At 40.7% G+C, this 21843-nt stretch overlaps 2 protein-coding genes across 3 annotated transcripts in view; one reads left to right on the top strand and one right to left on the bottom strand.

The window, feature by feature from the left end:
* LOC116392047 (cAMP-specific 3',5'-cyclic phosphodiesterase 4C-like) overlaps positions 1–11244 on the top strand; it is a 13746-nt gene extending 2502 nt beyond the window's left edge. The window contains exons 3-18 of one of the 2 annotated variants that reach the window (XM_031863176.1): positions 243–377; positions 1001–1128; positions 1233–1415; positions 1535–1577; positions 1740–1810; positions 2576–2738; positions 3320–3413; positions 3508–3665; positions 5226–5324; positions 5430–5594; positions 6715–6814; positions 6910–7064; positions 7278–7400; positions 7498–7680; positions 9055–9685; positions 9926–11244. In XM_031863176.1, coding sequence (XP_031719036.1) covers positions 243–377; positions 1001–1128; positions 1233–1415; positions 1535–1577; positions 1740–1810; positions 2576–2738; positions 3320–3413; positions 3508–3665; positions 5226–5324; positions 5430–5594; positions 6715–6814; positions 6910–7064; positions 7278–7400; positions 7498–7680; positions 9055–9685; positions 9926–10242 — 2748 coding nt within the window. In that variant the 3' untranslated portion in view covers positions 10243–11244. Of the gene's footprint in view, positions 1–242; positions 378–1000; positions 1129–1232; positions 1416–1534; positions 1578–1739; positions 1811–2575; positions 2739–3319; positions 3414–3507; positions 3666–5225; positions 5325–5429; positions 5595–6714; positions 6815–6909; positions 7065–7277; positions 7401–7497; positions 7681–9054 lie in introns of both variants that reach the window. The other variant, XM_031863175.1, reaches the window with a different exon arrangement.
* A 618-nt stretch (positions 11245–11862) lies between these two features.
* LOC116392068 (ADP-ribosylation factor-binding protein GGA3-like) lies at positions 11863–20818 on the bottom strand. The gene is made up of 16 exons (XM_031863213.1): positions 20695–20818; positions 19680–19764; positions 19130–19205; positions 18473–18571; positions 17597–17720; positions 17317–17417; positions 17157–17237; positions 16921–17058; positions 16401–16614; positions 16113–16292; positions 15955–16022; positions 15749–15861; positions 15339–15487; positions 15050–15219; positions 14589–14699; positions 11863–13790 (listed from the first exon to the last, which is right to left on the bottom strand). The coding sequence occupies exons 1-16, from the start codon at positions 20735–20737 to the stop codon at positions 13680–13682; spliced, it is 1863 nt and encodes a 620-aa protein (XP_031719073.1). The 5' UTR covers positions 20738–20818; the 3' UTR covers positions 11863–13679.
* Between the last annotated feature and the right edge of the window lie 1025 nt (positions 20819–21843).

The raw sequence follows: 21843 nt of genomic DNA, 5'->3' as shown, positions 1-21843 counted from the left end.
ACACACACACACACACACACACACACACACAGTCACACGCATGTAAACACACATACATTGCTGATTTATAGTTTCTTCACTCATCAGTATTTGAAGATGTAACCATGGTTTGGTGAATGTGCTTAAATGACAACTGCACGGACCAACTTTCATTTTTATTGCTGACTCTGAATTTATGTTTGTTGGTTTTTTTTTGTTGTCTCTCTGCTTCCATCGCCTGCTCTCCCTCCTCTGTCTCACAGGGTAAAGACTCAGATATAGCAGGTGCTGGGGAGAAGGCGGAGTCGTCGCGCTACAGTCGATCTTATACGTCCGGAGCCACACTTGGGGCTGAGCTACGCAGAGGGAGGAGCAGAAGACTCTCATCGAGTCTCCAGGTAAACCAAGCATTGGTGCATTAACCTGCATGGGACCAGTATTAACCCCCCCTCCATCATGTGAACATTATATTAAATGCAGTATTTCTAAATCAGGCTGTGCTTAAAATGCATCACTATGCAACAATAATAATAAGAACATTTTATGCAGACTTGATGTTTACTGTGATATTTATATATTAACAATAGATGAAATAGCTGTGTGTAATGTGAATGGGGTCGGTCGTAGTGACGAACTGAACTCCTCAGCTTATTGTTTTGGTTTTTACGTCCTGCAACATTACTGATAAAATCCACTGTAAACTGACTGCCGAGTACCAGAGGGCTAACAGACAGCAACAGTTAGCAACTAGCTGTTGAACATAGTTGCGCCTTTAGCCCCTAAACAGTCAAAAAGTTGTCGCAGGTGTTGATAAAGAGCAAAACACAGCGAAAATATTACTTATTTGACACAACACAACTCCAAATAAATGTTCCTCCTGGTCTGCTTGTTTCGGCCCCAAATGACCAAAACAATCTGACTAATTAAGGTAATTGTATCTCTGTTGCACTTAAATGACTGCAAACATCATGGCTGCCCAGAAGGACAGTAAAAATACATTAAATTCCTTCTAACTCTACAGGTACCCTGCTGGCTCCGCCCTCGAGACCGCACGCGTTCACCTGAGGTCCTGAGCAACGTATCGCGTCCAACAACCCTTCCCCTCCTCATCCCGCCACGCATCTCCATCACACAAGCAGACGCTGACAGGTACACACACACACACACGCACACACGCACACAAACCTTTGATTGACTCCTCGCACAAAGCTTTTTTCTAGATGCTCACTTTTCCTCCTCTCCTCATGATGCAGTTACGAAGCAGAAAATGGCGTGTCACCAGGTCACACCCCTCTGGGTTCTCAGAGTCCAGGCCTCACCCTGCACACCTCCTTTCCCCAGGGTCAGAGAAGGGAGTCCTTCCTCTACCGTTCAGACTCGGACTACGACATGTCGCCCAAGACGGTCTCACGTAACTCGTCCCTCGCCAGCGAAGGGTGAGCCTCAGGGACAAAGACAAAAACAATGAGTTAATAGGGGGATAGAGTGTGTGTGGTTGTAGTCATATGTTGAAAAATCATCTCTGCTTCCGCTCTTATTTTGAACTCTCTCTCAGGCAGCACACAGGAGAGGACTTCATCGTCACGCCTTTTGCTCAAGTGAGTAATAGATAAATCATTGTGTAAAATGTTTCACGATGGTTGAAAAATGGTTAAATTAGCATGTTGACGAATTGAAAGCAGTGTGTGCATTCATCATTTCTAAAAGCAACCATTAGGATATGTATATTTCTATGATTATTTGTTATTATTATTATTTAGGTATTGGCCAGTCTGCGATCAGTGCGGAGCAACTTCACCATTCTTGCCAACGTCTCCACAACACCAGTCCAGTCAGTACCAACTCATTGTCCTGCAATGTCCCATTTGTGTAACCAGTTCAGACTGAACAACAATCTACTTTACTGCAGTATATGACACATTAATATAAAGCTACTTGTCATTATAAGCACGCTCATGTAACACTCATACACTCATTTTGTGACTACAGCAACATCTTTAAATAATTAGGACGTGACCACCAAACCCAAACCCTGCATTAGGCCATCCAGATCGTACAGATTTTTTGTTAATACAGAGAGAGAGAGAGAGAGAGAGAGAGAGAGAGAGAGAGAGAGAGAGATTTATGTTCCCAATGTTAGATTCAATTCAATACATCTTTATTATGAAATTGTACTCAGCAGCTCGTCAGATCAACAGATACACACAGGACAAAGGAAAAGTCTAAAACATGCATAAGTAGATGTTTAGACTCGAGTGACACATTTGATGACTTTAGAATCAAATTGACAAAATCAACTAACGTTAACACGAACCATTCCCAGACATTTGACAAATGAGTCCGAAGATCTTTTTTCATGGTTCAGTCGCTGTCGCTTGTCTTGACTTTTGACTTGACTTGTGACTTGTCAGTCTTGACGTGGGACTTGACTTGTGACTTGTCAGTCTTGACGTGGGACTTGACTTTGGACTCGACTTGGAACTTGTCCGTCTTGACTTGGGACTTGACTTGAGACTTGTCTTGGCGCCTGACTTGCAAAACAATGCCTTGATATCCTCAGTGTCTGTCAGGTCAAACTAAGCCGTTGCGTCCTCAGGAGGTCTCCTCTGATTGGAGTGTGCGTCAGTCCCAGGGCGTCTCTATCAGACCAGGAGTACCAGCAGCTCGCCCTGGACACTCTGGAGGAGCTGGACTGGTGCCTGGACCAGCTGGAGACCATTCAGACACACCGCTCTGTCAGCGAAATGGCCTCCAACAAGGTTTGCAAAACATCCCTGAACCAACCAGACCAACCAACTTATCAGCAGGCTAATAAACATGTGAACGTACAGTATATGTTGAAGATGGAAACTACAGCACATTTTTATGGACTTTGACGTTTTTCTTTAGATTATAAATATTCTGCTGTGTTTTTATATTTATTCATGATTTACTGTCATGTTGTTTGTTGTTACGGTCATTTACAATGTTCCGCTCAGTATATATCTTTATGTCACAACGTTCGATTAACAAAATCTAAGGTATCATTTCCTAAAATATTTTTGAATGATTGGCTAATTTTTCGTTATCAGATTTTTTATGCTCATTGATCTGCTGTATATTGGTATCTATGGTCTCTATGCTGAACTGTAATGTAACTATAAACTAATGCTTGTTAGATAGCGAACTGCCAGCACCATGTTCCCGTTATGTTTCTGCAACATTAAAACTTGGCACTTAATTACAACCTCCATGTCCAAAAAGATTTCTGAATTGGATATTAGCTCTTAGTTTTCCCTAAAACTCAGAGAACCAGCACTTCATTGACTCATACCTCTGTTTTGCTCTCATTCTGCCACAGTTCAAGAGGATGCTGAACAGAGAGCTGTCCCACCTGTCAGAGATGAGTCGCTCAGGCAACCAGGTGTCTGAATACATCTCCAGCACCTTCATGGGTGAGTGGGACCACAGTCTCTTCTCTGGTCCACGTCCTCTGCCAAATAAAAACAATAAATCTATCTATGTGCGTGTTTCTCCATCAACCTGTAGACAAGCAGAACGACGTGGAAATCCCGTCTCCCACCCTGAAAGACAAATCTATGAGTCACATCAGCGGAGTGAAGAAACTGTCTCACAGCTCCAGCCTCTCCAGCTCCTCCATGCCTCGCTTCGGTGTCAACACGGACCACGAGGACGAGCTCGCCAAGGTCTCGTTGTCTTCTTTTTTTCTTCTTCTTTTTTTCTCTGATTCACTTCAAAACAAGATTCACAAATCAATCCATGTTCAGACTTGGACTGTGAACACAGATTTATTCTTTGTATCTTGTGCACACGAGATAAATCTCTCTGGACCGGTGGCTCCGTAGATTTGCATCTTTGAATAGTTTTATTTCAATCTTGGCTTAGTTAACCCTTCCAGTAGTATGGAGGAAGTTTGTCTCCTGCACTTTTCTTCTTTTAATGATTTACGGCCGAGGCTCTTTTAGTATCACATTGAGATTGAAGTGCGCGGTTTTCTGTGGGACGTGCATGTTTCTTTAGTGTGTTAAGGCTGTAAGACTTTCATCTGAACACTAAGCCACTTCGGGGTTGATGTGCTCATAGTACTCAAACGTTCGCTCCATGTCTGCATCACATAAAGATGGAATTCCTTCGTTATTTATTTTCTGTGTATTTTGTGCTTGGTGCCACGTTTTTTAATTCCATCCAGTCTGTAGCACCAACTGTTTGAAAAGCCAGTACAGACAGTAGGATGGAAACTGTCCCTGGTTCACCCTGGTTTTTAAATCACCAAAGTGGGAATTCATCCTGAGGGGAACATGAAAGTCTGTACCAAATTCCATGGCATTCCACTGACATCCATTCAGACAGCCACACCTTTAGCATGGCTGACAGAAAAATGTTTTGTGGCCTCAGGCCTGTCATCATCATTAAGAACTGGACTAGTCAGTCAGTCAAAGAGGTTATAGATATTCATAGTGTCTCTGGACACGCTGACACATCAAGTTTATTCTAAAGGAGACAAAAGGGAGGTCTGCTGTGTGATCATTGTTCAAAAGGCACAAGATCTAAAGTTTTTATAATGATACATTTTATCTTACTAACAATAAATGTAATCATAAAAACAATCTACATAAAATCATTATATTTCCTTACGTATTGAATCATTTCTAGTGTTTGCCCAAAGTAATTTAGGGCTGTGACTCACAATTATTTTCATCATTGAATTCTCTGACAGCTATTTACTTGATTAATTGTTGGGTCTATAAAATGTCAAAAGAAAATATTGAAAAGCTGCCAAATCAATCTATTAAATCCCAAGGTGAGTTATTCAGATGGATTGTTTTGTCCTACAAACAGTCCGAAACCCAAAGGTGTTCAGTTTACTCTCACAGAGGAGTAGAAAATAAATCCAGTATATATTATATCTGAGAAGCTGGAACCAGTGTTTTTTTCCGGGTTTTTCTTTCTCTGTCAAATCAAATCAATCAAATAAACAACTAATTGTTTCACCTCTAATTGGTCTAATGTCTGTATATATATGATTGATTGTTGTTGTTGCTCTTTCTCAGTTTATTCATTTAGGTAATTTGATTAATCTATCGAGGAGCACAACAATCAGTCTTGTCCCAACGCCATATACAAGCCGGAATCCCATCTATTAAAGGGTACTTCATACTTGAAGGAATACACGACGGTGCTGGAATTGTGGGTTTTAGAGAGGACATTTCTAACATTATGTCTGTCTCTGTGTGGTGTTTGAGCAGGAGTTGGAGGATCTGGACAAATGGAGTTTCAACGTATTCAGATTAGCAGAATTCTCCAACAACAGGCCTCTAAGCTGCATCATGTACACCATCTTCCAGGTAAACAAACTGAGTGTGTGTGTGTGTTTTCTGTGTGTGTGTGTGTGCTGGGTTTGCGGATGTACATGATGTGTGAAGTTGTGGCTCCATGTCCTCCCTCATCAGGAGCGAGAGCTGTTGAAGACGTTTCGTATCCCAGTCGACACCTTTGTCACTTATGTGATGACTCTGGAGGACCATTATCATGGAAATGTAGCGTACCACAACAGCCTCCATGCTGCGGATGTCACCCAGTCCATTCACGTCCTCCTGTCCACACCTGCTCTTGATGTATGTTGACACACACACACACACACATGCTGGTCATCCAGATCTACCCGCTGGGGTCAGTCATGGAAAAGTTTTAATTTTTCTGTTTGGTTTGACGAATACACATTTCTTTCTTAGAATATATCTAAATGCAGCACAACAGAACTCTATTATTAAACCAAGGCTGGAAAACTATTAGAACCTAACCTTTCCTGATGCTGAGCGATAAATGTTTAAAAACAACAGCACAACAATAATTTGTTCATTTAAACATATGTATGTCAAAGCTTGAGCTTTGACCTCTCAGGTTCAACAAAGATATTGTCAATTGCAATATCGCAACCTTTTTAAAGTTAATAAAACTGGAAAAACCCACAACCTCCCAGTTACATGTTATGGTGAAGAGATATCAGACAGCACATACAACTAGAGAAACTTGGGTCAGTACTTGTGGCATTCCTTCGTGGACTAAGCTAAATCGAATTGAATCTAATTTATAATAATAATAACTTTATTTGTATAGCACATGTCCTGCTCAAAATGAAAGGCAGTCGCTGATATATGAAGGCGTTCTGAATGTAACTGTAATTTTCTTAAACGATTTTATGTATTAAAAAATGATATATATTAACTTTATTTTATATTTTGCAAGCTGTACTCAGGTTGTCAACGAGCATGTGACAGTATTAAAGCCATTATAATATAAAAATGTTCATTACTCTGTTACGTCTCTTTGTCTGATTTTAGAGCAGTATCCAGTCATAACACAAGCATGTAACACAAGGCCAGCCTTTGCAAACACCTTCAATTCAAGTTGTACTCCTTTGTGTTTGAGGGCTGTTTTTCACCCCAAAAACTATGAAATTGGTTTTAACCAAATTTCATCTAGATTTGCTGTCAACAAGCGAACAACTACAGTAATTTAAGTCCTCTTGTGACGAATAAAGGAAGTCCTTTATGAATAAAAGATGAAGTCCCTCTTAGAAAGCAGGATTCAACTACAAAGTGATTGCATTGCAAATTACATTTATGAAATCAAGATTTTACTGACTAAATAAACGGACAAATTAACATATTTTATTTGGATAACAACTTAAAATCAAGGATGAGAATATCTAGGTTTCTCTGACTTTCCTTTCAGGCCGTCTTCACCGACCTGGAGATCCTCGCTGCTCTGTTCGCTGCAGCGATCCACGATGTAGACCACCCCGGGGTTTCCAATCAGTTCCTCATCAACACTAGTGAGTGCACACACACACACACACACACACACACACACACACACACAGACACAGACAAAAGGTATAATCTCTCTCTCTCTCTTCACTGTGCCCAGACTCTGAGCTGGCCCTCATGTATAACGATGAGTCCGTTTTGGAGAACCACCACCTCGCTGTGGGCTTCAAGCTTCTGCACCAGGAACACTGTGACATCTTCCAGAACCTCACCAAGCGACAACGTCAGAGCCTTCGCAAGCTCGTCATCGATATGGTCAGGACGTTTTCTAAGGATCTCAGAATCATTTTAAATAAGTGCTCTTTGTGTGGCAGTACGCTCTTTTAAATGACTATCCTCGTCCCTGAAACCAATCTCGCATCACATCACTCATCCTTGGTTTTTGGTTTCATCTGACAGATAAGGACAGAGATTAGTTTGGACCGTTGTGCTTCTTTTCTAGTTTTTTCTTACTGTCTCTGTCTGCAGGTGTTGGCCACAGACATGTCCAAACACATGACCCTCCTGGCTGATCTGAAGACCATGGTGGAGACCAAGAAGGTGACCAGCTCCGGTGTGCTGCTCCTGGACAACTACACAGAACGGATACAGGTAACTTTCTCGCCGGTATGTCTGCTCACGCAGACTCAAGAATCTACTGAACCGTGTGAATAAATTGTTATCTACACTGTGCGATGTGCGTGTTTAGGTGCTGAGGAACATGGTGCACTGTGCAGACCTGAGCAACCCCACCAAGACGCTGCCTATATACAGACAGTGGACGGAGAGGATCATGGAGGAGTTCTTCCGACAGGGTGACAAGGAGCGAGAGAGAGGGATGGAGATCAGTGCCATGTGTGACAAACACACCGCCTCCGTGGAGAAGAGCCAGGTAACGCTCAATCCCGCTCTCCCATCCACTTTCCAAATTGATTGATTGAAACTGTGTTTGAAGCTTGAACCCTTCAGTTTATTGTGAAGACTGTTAGAAGTGCTAACGGTCATTTTTTCAGGCCATTGTTTGTGTCATTGACAAACACAAGTTTCACTCCGTGGATAGTTATAGTATAGTATGTCAAGTATACGTCAAAGTATGTAATTAAATTAAAGTAGAGCTCAGACTGATGGTCATAAACCAGAATATTGGAAAAGAATTCACCTGATGACGGCGCTAGAATATAAGTCAAAGGATCACCAAAATAATTGCAATTAATTCAAAGATTCTTGTTTTGCATTGTGGCAAGAGAAAGAGGCGGATGTGGGTTTGTTGAGCTAGACTTTGATTTCCCCCCCAAACATGAAAAACATTCTTTTTCATAAATCTGGCCCAGTAATGAAGCCTGGAACAATTTAAGATAAATCCTGGCAATCATTAAAGCTTTTGTTATTGTATTTTGGATGCATGTATCACAACTGTGTCAACATCCAGCTGGCAGCAGCTTCAGTCATATGCCTCTTCTGGTCTCCATGATGTTAAACAGTGACATTTTTCTCTGTCAAACTTCCGGTAATAGCTTATTTGCTTTCTTGCCAAGAGTTAAATGAGAAGATTGATACCATTCCAATGTTTGTACGATAGATGTTTGGAAATAAACATTAACGGCTTTCTTGGCGGCTCTGCCCAAAGTTAATTTCAATATTTTTAATTCAATTCAATTTTATTTGTATAGCCCATTATCACAAATCACAAGGTTGCCTCGGGGGGGGCTTTACACTGTGTACAAAGTATAATATCCTCTGTCATTGGACCCGAGAAAAAAAAAAAGAAGAAACCTCAGAGACAACAGAGGACGAATCCCTCTCCAGGATGGACAGAAGAATAGATGTTATGTGTACAGAATAAACAACCAAATAAAATTACAACATAATCAACAATATCTGAAATAGAAAATACAAAAACCCAAGTGTAAAAACTACAATTTGTAATTTTACAGGGGCATGAGGACGTCCCTGAGTCCCTTTAAGACCACGCATTTGTCAATTTTAACTTGAATGGATTGAACAAAGATATAATCTGTTAATGTATGAGTTTAGGATGTGCTGGTAGGCAGATTCTGTTACATTTGGACAAAGCTAACTGGGTGCGGGCTGTACCTTTATATTTACCACACACACACATGAGAATGGTATCAGTCTTCTCATCAAACTCTGGGCAAGAAAGCAATCCAGAGTATCCCCTAAATGTCTAATTGTTTCTTTAACACTACTTGTTATCATGGTGTCAGGGGTGATTTCTTTTTATTTTTTTTATTTTTTTTTTTTCAAGGTGGGTTTCATCGACTACATCGTCCACCCGCTGTGGGAGACGTGGGCTGACCTGGTGCACCCAGACGCCCAGGAGCTGCTGGACACGCTGGAGGAGAACAGGGAGTGGTATCTGAACACCATGCCCCAGTCCCCATCACCTCCCCCGGACAGACACCTGCAGCATGACCACTTCCAGTTCGAACTCAGCCTGGAGGACCTGGAGCACAACAACCACAACCACATACACCTGAGGAGCAACGGCAGGATGAGCGCCTGTGATGACGCGGGTGCAGACCGTACGCAGGACGATGTAGAAACTGAGAAAGAAGACGAGGAGAATCACAACAGCGAACAGAATGGAGTCCAAGACGAGGAGGAGGAAGAGGAGGAGACTGGAGAAAGAGAGGGCGAAGAAGAAGAAGAAGAGGAGGAGGAGGAGAAGGAGAACGTAGAGGAGGAGGAGGAACATGCAGAGGAAGTAGAAGAAGACCGCGAAGGAAAAACAGATGAAGTGAACGATGCAGAGGAGGAAGAGGAGACTAAAGAAGAGGAGGAAGAGAATGAGCAACATCAGGAAGGAGATCAAGAGCAGGAAGAAGAATTGGAAGGCAAGGACGCTGCAGAAAATGAGGAGGCGCAGACTGAGGAAGGTGAAGGTGAGGAAACTTTGGAAAAGGTAGAAGAGGAATTTGAAAATGAGGAGGCAGAAGTGGAGGGAAGGATGGAGGAGGAGGAAGAAGAAGAAGAAGAAGAAGAGGAGGCAACAAAGACTGAGGAAGGTGAAGGTGAGGAAACTTTGGAAAAGGTAGAAGAGGCAGAAGTGGAGGGAAGGATGGAGGAGGAGGAAGAAGAAGAAGAAGAAGAGGAGGCGGCAACAAAGACTGAGGAAGGTGAAGGTGAGGAAACTTTGGAAAAGGTAGAAGAGGAATTCGAAAATGAGGAGGCAGAAGTGGAGGAAAAAGAGGAGGGAAGGATGGAGGAGGAAGAAGAAGAGGAGGCGGCAACAAAGACTGAGGAAAACTTAGAACAAGAGGAAGGTGAGACAGAGGAGAAAGTGGAGGAGGAAGCAGAAATGGAGGACAAAGCTGAGGAGGAGGTCGGAGAAACAGAAGATATCGAAGAGGAGAAAGGAGAGTCGGAAGAAGCAGAAGAGGAGGAGGCGCCTGTTGAGGATGAAGCTGCAGAGGAGGAGGAAGAGGAATGTTAATTGGGTGTAAAAACATACCTTAACAGGGTCAGGGGAGGATGGAGAGTTGAAGGCTCAACTGCAGATGTCTTAAACAAACTTGACAGCTCCCAGACGGAAAAGTACAGCACCGGAGCGTACGCCTTCCTGATTGTTGCAGCGTCTTAATCAACTGGTAGTGATAGAAAGAGTTTTGCGTCTTCATCACAGAGTATCTGTACATCCATCACTGCCGTAGGGAATAAAACGGAGGATAATAAAAGTGGGGAAACTGTTTTATCGGCCTTTTGTAGCTCCTGAAAAAAAACTGAAAGGCATACATGCAATTAAGTGCGATCTCATGGGCTACTACCCATCGTCTCTCTTTCACCGTCTTGTTTATTAGGAACACAATGACCAACAACTGTTAAAAGAATGTCAACTTCCTCTGTTTGTCAGAAAAGAGAAAAAAAGTCTGGAAAATGTCTGTCGTCTTACATTTACAACAAAAACTTTCCACTTGTGAACAGGATGCTGAGAACAACATTGGGCTCTGGTCTAGGAACAGTTTAACCTCCTCGCATACTAACCTTAAAGCAGAAATGCTGGGTTCTGAATGATATCTGGACCATTATGTCAAGGTGGAAACATTTGCAGTCCAACTCAAAAGGCTGACCTGTCGTATGTGTCGATGTCTGTTCATGTTTTTAAAAAAAACACACCCAGTATTCATCCCGTAACGACAGTTTCACCGCTACCAGACTGTGAGTTTGATTTCCGGGTGAATCGTGCCAAACTTTGACCCACAACCAGCACTGAGCAATTCAGCCTTCCTCCAAACAAGGCTACGTGTCCGTTAAGCAATGCACTGTGGGACCCCAGGGTACATGGGTGTGATGGTCTTCCACAAATCCCTTTTGTTGTTTTTTTTTGTTTTTGTAAAAATGTAATTTGGCACTTTATCTAACACCCCTGTTTCATATGTGTACATAATAAACATGTATTTTAATCTGCTGATGTCATATAATAAATATGATCAATGAAGTTGATGGATGGATTTTTTCCAGTTGCAGGTCTCTGATATCTTTCTTCCCTGAATAATACTAATAACACTGGAAAGGATCTTTCATGACAAAGTCAGTATAGCATGTCCAATAGTCATAGTGATAGTGGAGTATGTCAAAAACAATGCAATAAAGTAATAGTATACGATTTCAAAAAGACTTAGTATAGTGGAGGAACATACTGTACTATTGCATACATAGGACTTTTTTATGACTTACTTCGACAGACAATACTATGGCATTTGTTTGACTTTTTATGACTTACTGTGCTACACTTTTTTCTGACAACTTCCAACACACTGTACTATCGCTTTTTTTCGACATAATATACTGTTGCATTTTTATGAATATTTACAACTTACTATACTGACATTGAATGACTTTCTTCAACATACTATACTATGACTTTTATAAATATTATACTATGACTTTTATAGATAATATACTATGACTTTTATAAATATTATACTATGACTTTTTTATCTCTTCGACATACAATACTATGGCATTTAATTACTTTTTTCGACAAACTATACTATGACTTTTTTATGATTTTTTCGACATACTAAACTATGACTTATTTATGTAAAAAAAAAAGTCACAAAAGTAATAGAAAGTAATCTCCATGGAAAAAAAGTTGTATTCTAGTATGTCTAAAAATAACTATATTATACTTTGTTAAAAACAAATCATAAAGCATGTCATAAAAAAGCCAGAGCAGAGTATGTCGAAAAAAATGTCATAGCGTAGTATGTCAAGCCAAAAAAGTCAGAGCTTAGTATGTCGATAGAAATCATAGTATAGTAAATGTCATGAAAGATTCATAGCATAGTATATTAAAAAGAGTATTTTTTAAAAAGTCATGAGAAGTCAGAGTATATTATGTTGAAATAGCATCGTAAGTCATTGTAAAGTATGTAAAAAACATAATTCATTGTATAGTGTGTCATCAACAAATCCAGTTTAGAAACAAATCCAGTTTTCTTGATGGGAAACTGCATAACTTTAAGCTTAATAAATATAAGCTTTGTACTGCTGGATTGATTAAACAAGCTGTTTAAATCTCAAGAGTTGTCTGAATGACGACAATAATAAATAATAGTAATAATTTATAAATAACATTATATTATCATAAAAACCTTTATCTTGTTTTTGGATTTGGATGATTTGGTGGGCCGGAACACGAGCTTCGTTGTGCACCGTGTTTCAGACCGTGTGTATTTATTGATGACATGTGGCAGAGCAACAATAGGATGGAAGCATTTACAGAAACATCCACGTTGGCTTTATTAAGTCGTCCAAAAATTTTTTGACCAACTTTACTTGCAAGCCGTTTTAAACATGTGTATATCTGACACTATGAGATGATGAACCGGTTCAGCTGCACAGAATTGTTTTGCTCTGGGCTGAAAATGATAAAGCTTCACAGTATAAAACAGCTGGTGAGGAAACACTGAACACATGAAATCAACAGTGACAGAGCATGTCGTAAAAACAAACTTAAGAAAACAAAGCAAATTAAGAATTTAACTGTGACGTCTGTCACATGAAAAAAAGAAATAATGCAAAAAATACTTCAAAGGATCATTTACATTGTCCTGTTTGTGCCCGTTTCCTGTATTTGTAGCACATTTCTTTATGCCACATGTCTCGAGGTTCAGAGAAGTGTTTCTTGATTTGCTTGTGCTTGATGTTTTTGGCGATTTATTTGGTTTTCTAAATGCTCCCAAAGTTTAGTCGTAGTGGTGAAGATCTTTCCCTCATTTGCTCGTGTTTTAAGTCGCAGTGTTTAAAAACACAGCTTGTATAAAATGTGACGTCAGTGCATTTACATCGTTACGTTTTTCATCAATTATGCAGTCAAATCCAGCAAATTACCTGCAAATGCAATGTTTTCTGACAAGTTTCTCACACATTCATTTCCTTAAGACAACCTCATTCTTAACATAAATACATATTAAAAACATCACATCTTCCATCTTAAGGCACTGGATTTTTTTTAGGTCACAAATGCTCAAGTGCAAATAAATACGTCAGTGAACAAACCGCTATCAAACTGCAGCTCAACAACAGGCAGGAGGCAGCAGCTGATGAAACAGCAGAAGGAACCTGAACAGGAAGAATTAGGGATTCACCAAACCCACCAGAACTGTGACATTTTAACATGCCATATAGAGTTTACTCACCTTTTAAGAGTAATATAAATCTTTCTGAGGTTTCATCATTAATGCATCAGAAAACACAATAATTTCCGAAAATACAGCTTTGACATTTGTTTGTTGTTTCCCTCTTGAGGATCGGCTGCAGGCATCTCCCACCTTTTTGTTGGGTTTTTCTTCATGTTACTCTCTTTTGCTTTCACAATCTAGATTTCAGGTCCAGAGGTTTTTTGTTTTCAGTCAAAGTTGTTTTTTTTTAGTGGCCGATCAAAGAGGTCCAGTCAGGAAAGTTGTCGATCTCTCCGTTCTCGTTCAGCCGATGGTCTCCATGTGTCAATGTCAGCTTGTAGCGTAGACGCACCCTCCGCTAAAGGAAGAGGCCAAACATGTGAGATGTTTTTTATGACATACTATACTATGATTTTTTGATTACACCCTATATTATGACTTTTTATGGCAAACCATACTATAACCAGAGTGTAACATTAGCAGGCAATCCACCAGTGAAAAGTGAAAGTCACTCGCAGCTGCGATATAAAAGCAACGCCATTGGCTGTAGGACATTATTAGTTTTGATTGACAGTCAAAGTTCACAGAATTCAAAACAATAATTAATTAAAAGACGCACACACACACACACATACATATATGGGATTAAGAGAGCGAGAAAGAGAGATCGATTGTGGATATAGTCAGAGCGGACAGGTATTGCGATCAGAGTAGAGAAGAAATGAACAGTAAATGTACGGCGTAGGTTTCATTTTGTCCATGAACAAACACTGCAGCACCTCAACACCCACGGAAAGTCCCTGTGCCTTGCTTCAAAACAGTGAATATCCTTTGTTTCTTTGTTGTTCCAGGCTAAATATACACACGCTACCCAGCAGGTTCTAAAGTAATTAAACCAACTCCACCGTTACAAGCTGCAACATTAAAGTGATGAACACAATAATGAATCAATAATAATTCTGAAATGGGCTTTTCTGCATAACAAGTACTTACTTTTGGTTATATTTCTTGCTTATATTTGTACTTGTACTAATGTAGTACTACTACCTTTTAAGTAAAAGATCTGAGTACTTCTGCCACCACTGATGCTAAACAGTGAAGTCATCACTAGCATGTTGAGCTTTTAATGTAAATCAGCAGCGCTCCTCAAACTCACATTGTGAGGATTAGCCAACAGGAGGACCTGGGAGATGGCCGGCGGAGGCAGGAGAGGGTTGTATGAAGGTAAGTTTGTCCCCGAGGCAGGCTGAAGTTTCACCAATACCGTCTGCAGGACAAGTAATAAAATGACATTTAAATGGATATTCAACTCATTCATGGAAAACCGGTCGGCACAGCAAATCGTCGAATGACAAATGTGTGTAAAAAAAAAAAAGAAAGCAAATTGAGCATTTTCCACAGCCTGGCCAATCTGAAGTGTCTCCAAGTAACACGATGAAACTAACATAATCGGTATAAAGGAGCAGCGACCAATCAGCACTGGGCATCTGCTTGAAACACATTTGTCTACGTGGTAAGCTTTAACACAGAGACACTACGGGGGAAGATGTAGCAGCTGTCTATAACCGAACATGGCACTTACATGTGAAAGAAGAATTGCAGTTGTTTTTTTCATACCTTTGGAACAGCAGCTTGGAACAGGAAGTCTTTCACATGGAGGGCAGATGTGTTCACCGTGGAGATGACGACCACGGCGACACCTGGATGACCCGGCGGAGAGTCTTTGGCAAAATGGAGAGAGACGTGGACGCCGCCGTGATCGTACACAGTGATCGGCTCAAGAATTCCTATCGCACACAAGAAAAGAAACAGACATTTAGCACAGGTTATCTAGTGGGCGATAAACACATGATGAAGGAACTATGAAACACAAAGTTCAGCCAGCTGTTTGGCCAAATGAACATACTGGATTTGATGGTTTCCATTGGAACAAAGATGTTTTTCAGGAGTTCTGGGGTAAATTTCCCAGGATATCCAGATATTTCACTGAGCTGGTTCTGCGACTTGGACGGTGATTCCGACTCTGTAGTAAATTGTTGATCGTGAGGGAGTGACCTGATAGAAGAAATATGGAGAGTAAATAAAGGCGGAGAACAAAACTAAATGAAACATGAATTGAGAGGAATGTGAGTCATATATACTTATACAAGAAGGCAATTTTGTTTGTTTACTGCTTTGCAATTTCGTTTCGTTTGTCCAGCAACACACATCAGCAGGCGGATATTATTGGTGTGACTGCGTTATAGACTTTTCCTTCTAAATGTAATTTCTGATTTGGGCAGTCTACAATGGTTTCTTTCTTTCCTCCATCCTTACCAAATGCTAGTCCCGTTAGATGACGCACTGCTCCCCCCACATCCACGGGCTCTCAACACCACACCTCTCCCTCCATTCTGCTCAGCATTCTTCATCTGAACTTCTCCATTAAGCTGACAGAAGAAGACAAAACTGTGTTAAACACTCTTCTAAACAAAATCTTTAAAAAAAAAGATTTATCTTTAAACTTTACATCCAAGCTTCACCTGTAGAAGTTCTTGATAATACGACGTTGTGGTCCCTGGAGTCTGTTTTGAGACCAGATGATCTAACTCTGTAGTCACAGGACAGAACATCATTACATTATGAGTCATCACTGTGAGAGAGAGAGAGAGAACAAGCTAGGGTACGAATGCAGGCCTACCTAATTCATTGAAGTCCTGTTCAGCCGCTGAGTGGAAGGTACTTTCCAGAAGAGAGGAAAACATGGGTGAAGAGGAGTCAAAGGACGCTGGTGAATCAGCTTTTCTGTGTGTGCGCGGAGAGTCCAGCGCTGACAGGTCGATGAGGTGGTAGCTTTTAATCTCTCTGGGACTCTTTGGAGCTGGAGGAACAAGACGAGACAGACTCAAAGATCAGCAAACACACAAACAAGCTGTTGTCCACAGGGACTACTAAGAAAGAACAGAACAGCGGACAAAATGAGGCCTACCGTTACTTTTACCCTCCACTTCTTCCTCACTTTTACTTCTTTCTCGTCCGCCGTTACACTCTCTCTTTCCCACCCGGTCTTTGTAGCTGTTTACTACTAGCGTTAGCTCATCGTTAGCCGCCAGGATCTGCGCCAGAGCTGCGTCGTCGTCCATCGTGTCGCTGGCCAGGCGGAACAAGCTGGGCCTCAGTCCATCACAGCGCTCGTACAAGGCCTGCAGCCGGGGAGGGGGGGGGGGGATATGAACCAGGCTGCACTATCTTTCTATTTAGCAATGATGATCTCTTCATACAAGGGACAGACCAGCGTGTACCAGTTGTACTAGAAGAGAAGCAACATGTTGCACTGAACCAAATTCACACAGATGATTATGTGAATAACTAATTATAGTGATGAAAACTACCTGAGTCTGTAGCGTTATTCATTTATTCAGGCCCGCTGATTTAATGGAGGCTCGTGCTGAAGCCCTAATGTAAGATTGGAACATTTCTGTGGGACCTTCATCGGGATTGTCCTTTACCTTCACGTCATCACTCGGCTGTAACGAGGTTCCAGCGATCGTGTGCTCGTCCAGCAGCTCTCTGAGATGCTCGGTGCTGCTCTCCACCTCCTTCAGAGTCGATTCACGCTTTGACACTTTCTCTGCCTTCTCCTGCTCCTGAAACACACACACACACACACACAAACAAATCAATGTCAAACTCATACAACTATTACAGCTGCATGCATGCAAACATGGCCACCACCACCGCTCACCTCTTTCATGGTGCTTTTAATGAGTCTGTTGGCTGTTTCCAGGTCTTCAAGACGGGCGCTTTTCAGTAATCTGGCTAACAGCTGATGATACAGAAACATCCTGTTTTTAGCAGGATGAAAGTTTACGTTACATTTGCGAATATTAAACACAAATACTCACTGTGGCCTTGTCCTCCTGGTCAAAAACAGAGTCTGTGGTTCTTTGTGTTGGAGGCGCCATTATAACTGTGTCTGGTAGTTTGGGATCTTTCTTCACAATACCTTAAATAACAACAAGAAGGGCAAGATGGATTTATTCTTGGGGGAAGGACATAACACAAAGCAACACATTACAATATAGATCACTCTTTTATGTGCCTCTAAACTCGTAATATCTCATGTGAATAATTGAGGTGTTGTTGGTGAGGTTAGTCTCAAGAGTTTATCTGTTGCATCCAGACCTTGTTTCTTGAGCATGTTGTAAGCTTCCTGAATCTTGGGTTCGTCCTTTAGCCAAAGAGTCCAGCCGTAGAGGACCTCCGTCACTCTGTCTTTCACTTTCTGTGGAGTCCACGCGCCAAAGTACTGCTCAGAAAAGATCAACCAGGTCAGTCACGTCTTTAACTCTTTACACTTCTATTCATGTTGATCTGTATTTTTCTATTTGATTCAGCAGTGGATATATATTTTTGTAGCGTAGTAGATGATTTGTTAATGTACCACTAAGTTTTCAACTGAAAGAGCTCAGTATGGTTTTGTTTACACAAAGAGCTTATTGACTTTAATTTGTTTATTTGTATGAATTTGACTGATGAAGGTCTGAGAGCCAACATGTTGTTAATAAATTGAACTGATTGATACTTTTTGATAGGATTTTTTGGTTCTTTCGACTGTCATTTTGATTAAAATTGGTGTTTAGAGCTCTAGATTTGCATTTATGGTTCCTGTGTTTCTTAAAACTTGTGTCTAATATTCCAAATGGATTTTAAATTGCTTCTTGAAACGGTTTTATCCCAGAGCTCATCTGGATTATACTTTCATTCTCAGACTTTTTTATTTGTCCTTTTATATTACTGAAAGTGGACTAATCTATTTCGCTATTTGTTGATTTTTACTTTGCCGTCTTGAGAGAAGCACTTTGTTACTTGTGATCGGAAAACATTGCCAGTAAAGTCAGATTTCAAAAGTCAAAAGTGTGCCGTCATTGCCTTTCCCCCAAATAGCTCAGAGCAGACCAGTTACATTACCCTTGATTATATAATGAATGAGTAATTAATGAAACGGTATTGGTACATGCACGCATAAGGAGCTAAGGACACCTGTCTCTCTATTATTACCTTTGGCGTTAAGAGTTTGAGGAGCTCATTGAGAAAGCGAAACTTGGCGGCCTCGCTGTGGAACCTCTTCCCGCAGGTGTTCATACATGCCTCGAGAACCTGGAAAGCACCAAGTCAGAATAAATCATGATCAACGGAAGCTTTCTCCACATGTGAAAATGAAAGAAACAAAAGCCTCTTGGTTTTACGCAACACAAAGAATAAAGAGAGAACAGATTTTTCACAGCGTGTTTCATGGTTAACCACCTTTAAAGGGCACATGACATGAGGCTCATGACGCTTCCCTAAGTTACATTATATGACAAACCGTGTGCTGTCACAGCACATTCAAAATGCCAATTAAAACCCTCATGTCTCTCGGGCCATGTGATGAAATTTAGTCACAGATATTCTTCACAGGCCCGCCCCTCTACCAGGGTCGGAACAAAGACATTTATTTTTCAAAGAATGGTCGGTACCTTTAAAAGATGCTGTGACAAATACCGTGCATAACCCATAATAAATTGCATTAAATAAAAACAGATGTGTATATGTGAAGTTTCTTGTCGCTTCTGGGAACTTCTCAGACAAATACACTGCATATTTAACAACAGATAAAACTGCGTCACGTGTATCATCTGTGTACTACATGTAGAGATGAAGAATGTGATGACTTACAGTGAGAGCCTGCAGAGCCTCTTTCTCCTGTGGAGACTGGATTTTATGGGCGAGAAGACGAACGGCTACCTGTGGCCTGAAAGCAGAAAACAAGTCACATTTAAAATGCCCGAGTAGACCGTGAGCATCATGTTATACCGACATTTAAACAAGTACTATTCACATAGCAATGCTTGATTAAAGCTAAAAGGAACGGATGAAAACCTAAAAAACATTTTCATCCATGCTTGCTTTTAATTAACGTTACATGAAGAAATTATAACACATTGATATTGAAACTAAGAAAAGGGTCAAAGGGCAGAAAGGTGCTGCAGACATCCTCCTCTCTCTTGCATGATGGTGTAACTGAGCGGCTGTTTCTGCAACATGGATGTGAAGCAACACTTTCTCAAACGCCGCAAATACAATAAAGTGACTTCTCGAAGCAAACAGCCTCCCCCGAAAAACTTCAGCACAGAGGATGATCTGAGGATCTACTTGGCGATGTGTGCGAACGCCTTAAAAAGAAGGAAACAACTTTGATGAGGTGCGCAGACTGTGTTCAGTTTACCCATCAGTCTCCTGGTCAACGAGCTGGTAGAAGCCCTGGATGCAGTCCCATCTGTCCTCCTGGTTGTTTGGGTCTGTGGCCTGGTCTGGAACACCAGAGAAACAGATTGAACGTACAAAAACATATTTTCATGATGTGCATGAATTAGATCAAATATATGCAAACAATTACACAATTTAATGAGGAACTGAAAATGAAGGATGGACAGATTTACACAGAAAACAGTGAATCAATACCTATGTTATGCCAAGTACAGTACTTAGTTCTACTAAAGTTATTTTACTTTTACTACTATTTCAAGATCCTACAACTTAACTTGTTGCCTTTCATTAGACTTTTCTCCCCTTCATTTATCTGTTTTTATTTACTTTGAAGATTCAGATGTCGCATTGCTCATGATAAATAGTACTTATATCTCTAATCGTGAGCCACATTGTAAACAACAAAATATCTAAAAAGCTAAAGAAAGACAAAGAGGATGTCAAACTTTAATCTGAAGGAAATTTAAGAGCAGTACTTTTCATATCTAGGTACATTTTACTGGGTAAACTTGTTTACTTTCCAGTTTATGTTTAAATGCTGGTCTTTAACTTGTCAGTGTGTATTCCTCCATGGTAGTTTTGCTGCTTTTACTCAAAATAAAACTTCATTCAGCAAGAATGTATACGAATGTTCTGCCACGATGCGCGTGCACATGAGCGCGAGCGCAAACACAACACAGCGCTCCAGCGCTGGCTATAGGCGCGCGCATGGTCTAACCAACTTCCTGTTCCAACTAATACTTTCTGCATCAATACGAAACTTATTCCGATAAAGTTAAAATAAAACGACACATTGTAGAACTCAACTGAAAATCTAAGCAGTTATTACTGTAATAAAGTCAAACTCACGGCACGAGCCGACTGTTGTTGTGGCGTTAGCAAACAACAAAGTTAGTTCAGATGAGGAGATTAATTTCGCTAAACAAAACGCTTTATACGCTTTATAAACGCTACATATTTCCCTGTTTACTTACTGAGCCATGACTCGAACGTTGCCTGGCTGTCAGCGGTCGCCATTGCCGTCCTTTCTCCTGCAGCTCCAGAGAGGTTTAGTAGCCGAACCGTGCGCGTCTTCTGTGGGGGAAGCGGAGGTGTCAAACCGAGCCTGTGCCGTGGCATGTGACACTCACGCCCAGTCACCCTCCTGACACACCAGCCAAATTAACACACCCCTCTCCTCAGCAGCGCTACATAGCACTGCACATTTACACACATTTAGTGTTACACTTACGTGCAATTCTGAGGTAGTTGTACTTGAATAATTAAATGTTCTGCTACTTCTACTTGCCTACATTTCAGATGAAAATTGTCCTTTTTACTCATATTACCGACTACCAGTGCTAAATAACGAAGTACATGAAACGTTACTCAAGTAATTCTTTTAGATACAGAGCTCATGCAGAGATCTAGCTAGTTATTCTATTAAACTATGCAAAAGAAATTGGAATTCCTCAACCAGCAACTACATAAACTATGTTCATACGTGTTAATAAACCAGTAGGAATATTGAAATACTATATAACAGTATATCTCTTACTGACACTTATATATTGCACGTATAAAAGTGGTTAAGTCCTTTACCTAAGTACAAGTAGTAATATATTAAAGTACCCATAAAATGATATACTGTACATGTGTGCATGTGTTCCGTGTTGTGTACTGTCCCGTGTTCTGTTCCATTACAAGGGAACCAAAGCAAATGTACTTATCAATCTAACCTTTGTGAGTTTTGCATATATTATATATTTTAGCACTGCATTCTTAATACTTCTGCATTCGTACGTGTTTAGCATTTCACGGCTACGAGTACCTGGTTGAGGTGGAGCTAGTTTTAAGTACTTTGTAGGCTGTTGGGTAGTTTAATTTTGCCTGTAAAATCTTTAACAGTGAATGAAGTACTGACTATAGCTGTCAAACAAGTGTGGTGGAGTAAAAACTACAATATTTGTGACTGAATTGTATTGAAGTAGAGGTACAAAGCAGCAAAAAGGGGCCATTTAAGTATACGTACATCAGAACTGTACTTCAGTTACTTTCTTGTCAATAAAAAAAATACAACAGTAATGATCAGTATTAAATGCTACACAAATCCATTACAGTGAATTTCTTCTCCCAACCTCCAC

Source organism: Anarrhichthys ocellatus, unplaced genomic scaffold, assembly GCF_004355925.1.
Source record: "Anarrhichthys ocellatus isolate YVR2014 unplaced genomic scaffold, GSC_Weel_1.0 scaffold28, whole genome shotgun sequence".
Taxonomy (NCBI): Eukaryota; Metazoa; Chordata; class Actinopteri; order Perciformes; family Anarhichadidae; genus Anarrhichthys; species Anarrhichthys ocellatus.
The sequence above is the reverse complement of the archived record's forward strand: the minus strand, read 5'-3'. Positions and strand labels throughout refer to the sequence as shown.

What these genes read in the sequence shown, in the direction of transcription:
- LOC116392068 (XM_031863213.1), bottom strand. Translation starts at nt 20,737, where the DNA reads ATGGCGACCGCTGACAGCCAGGCAACGTTCGAGTCATGGCTCA. An exon ending in AGGCTCTGCAGGCTCTCACT is followed by an intron (nt 18,572 to 19,129) that starts GTAAGTCATCAC and finishes GGTGCTTTCCAG; the next exon opens with GTTCTCGAGGCATGTATGAA. An exon ending in ATTATCAAGAACTTCTACAG is followed by an intron (nt 15,862 to 15,954) that starts GTGAAGCTTGGA and finishes TTCTTCTGTCAG; the next exon opens with CTTAATGGAGAAGTTCAGAT.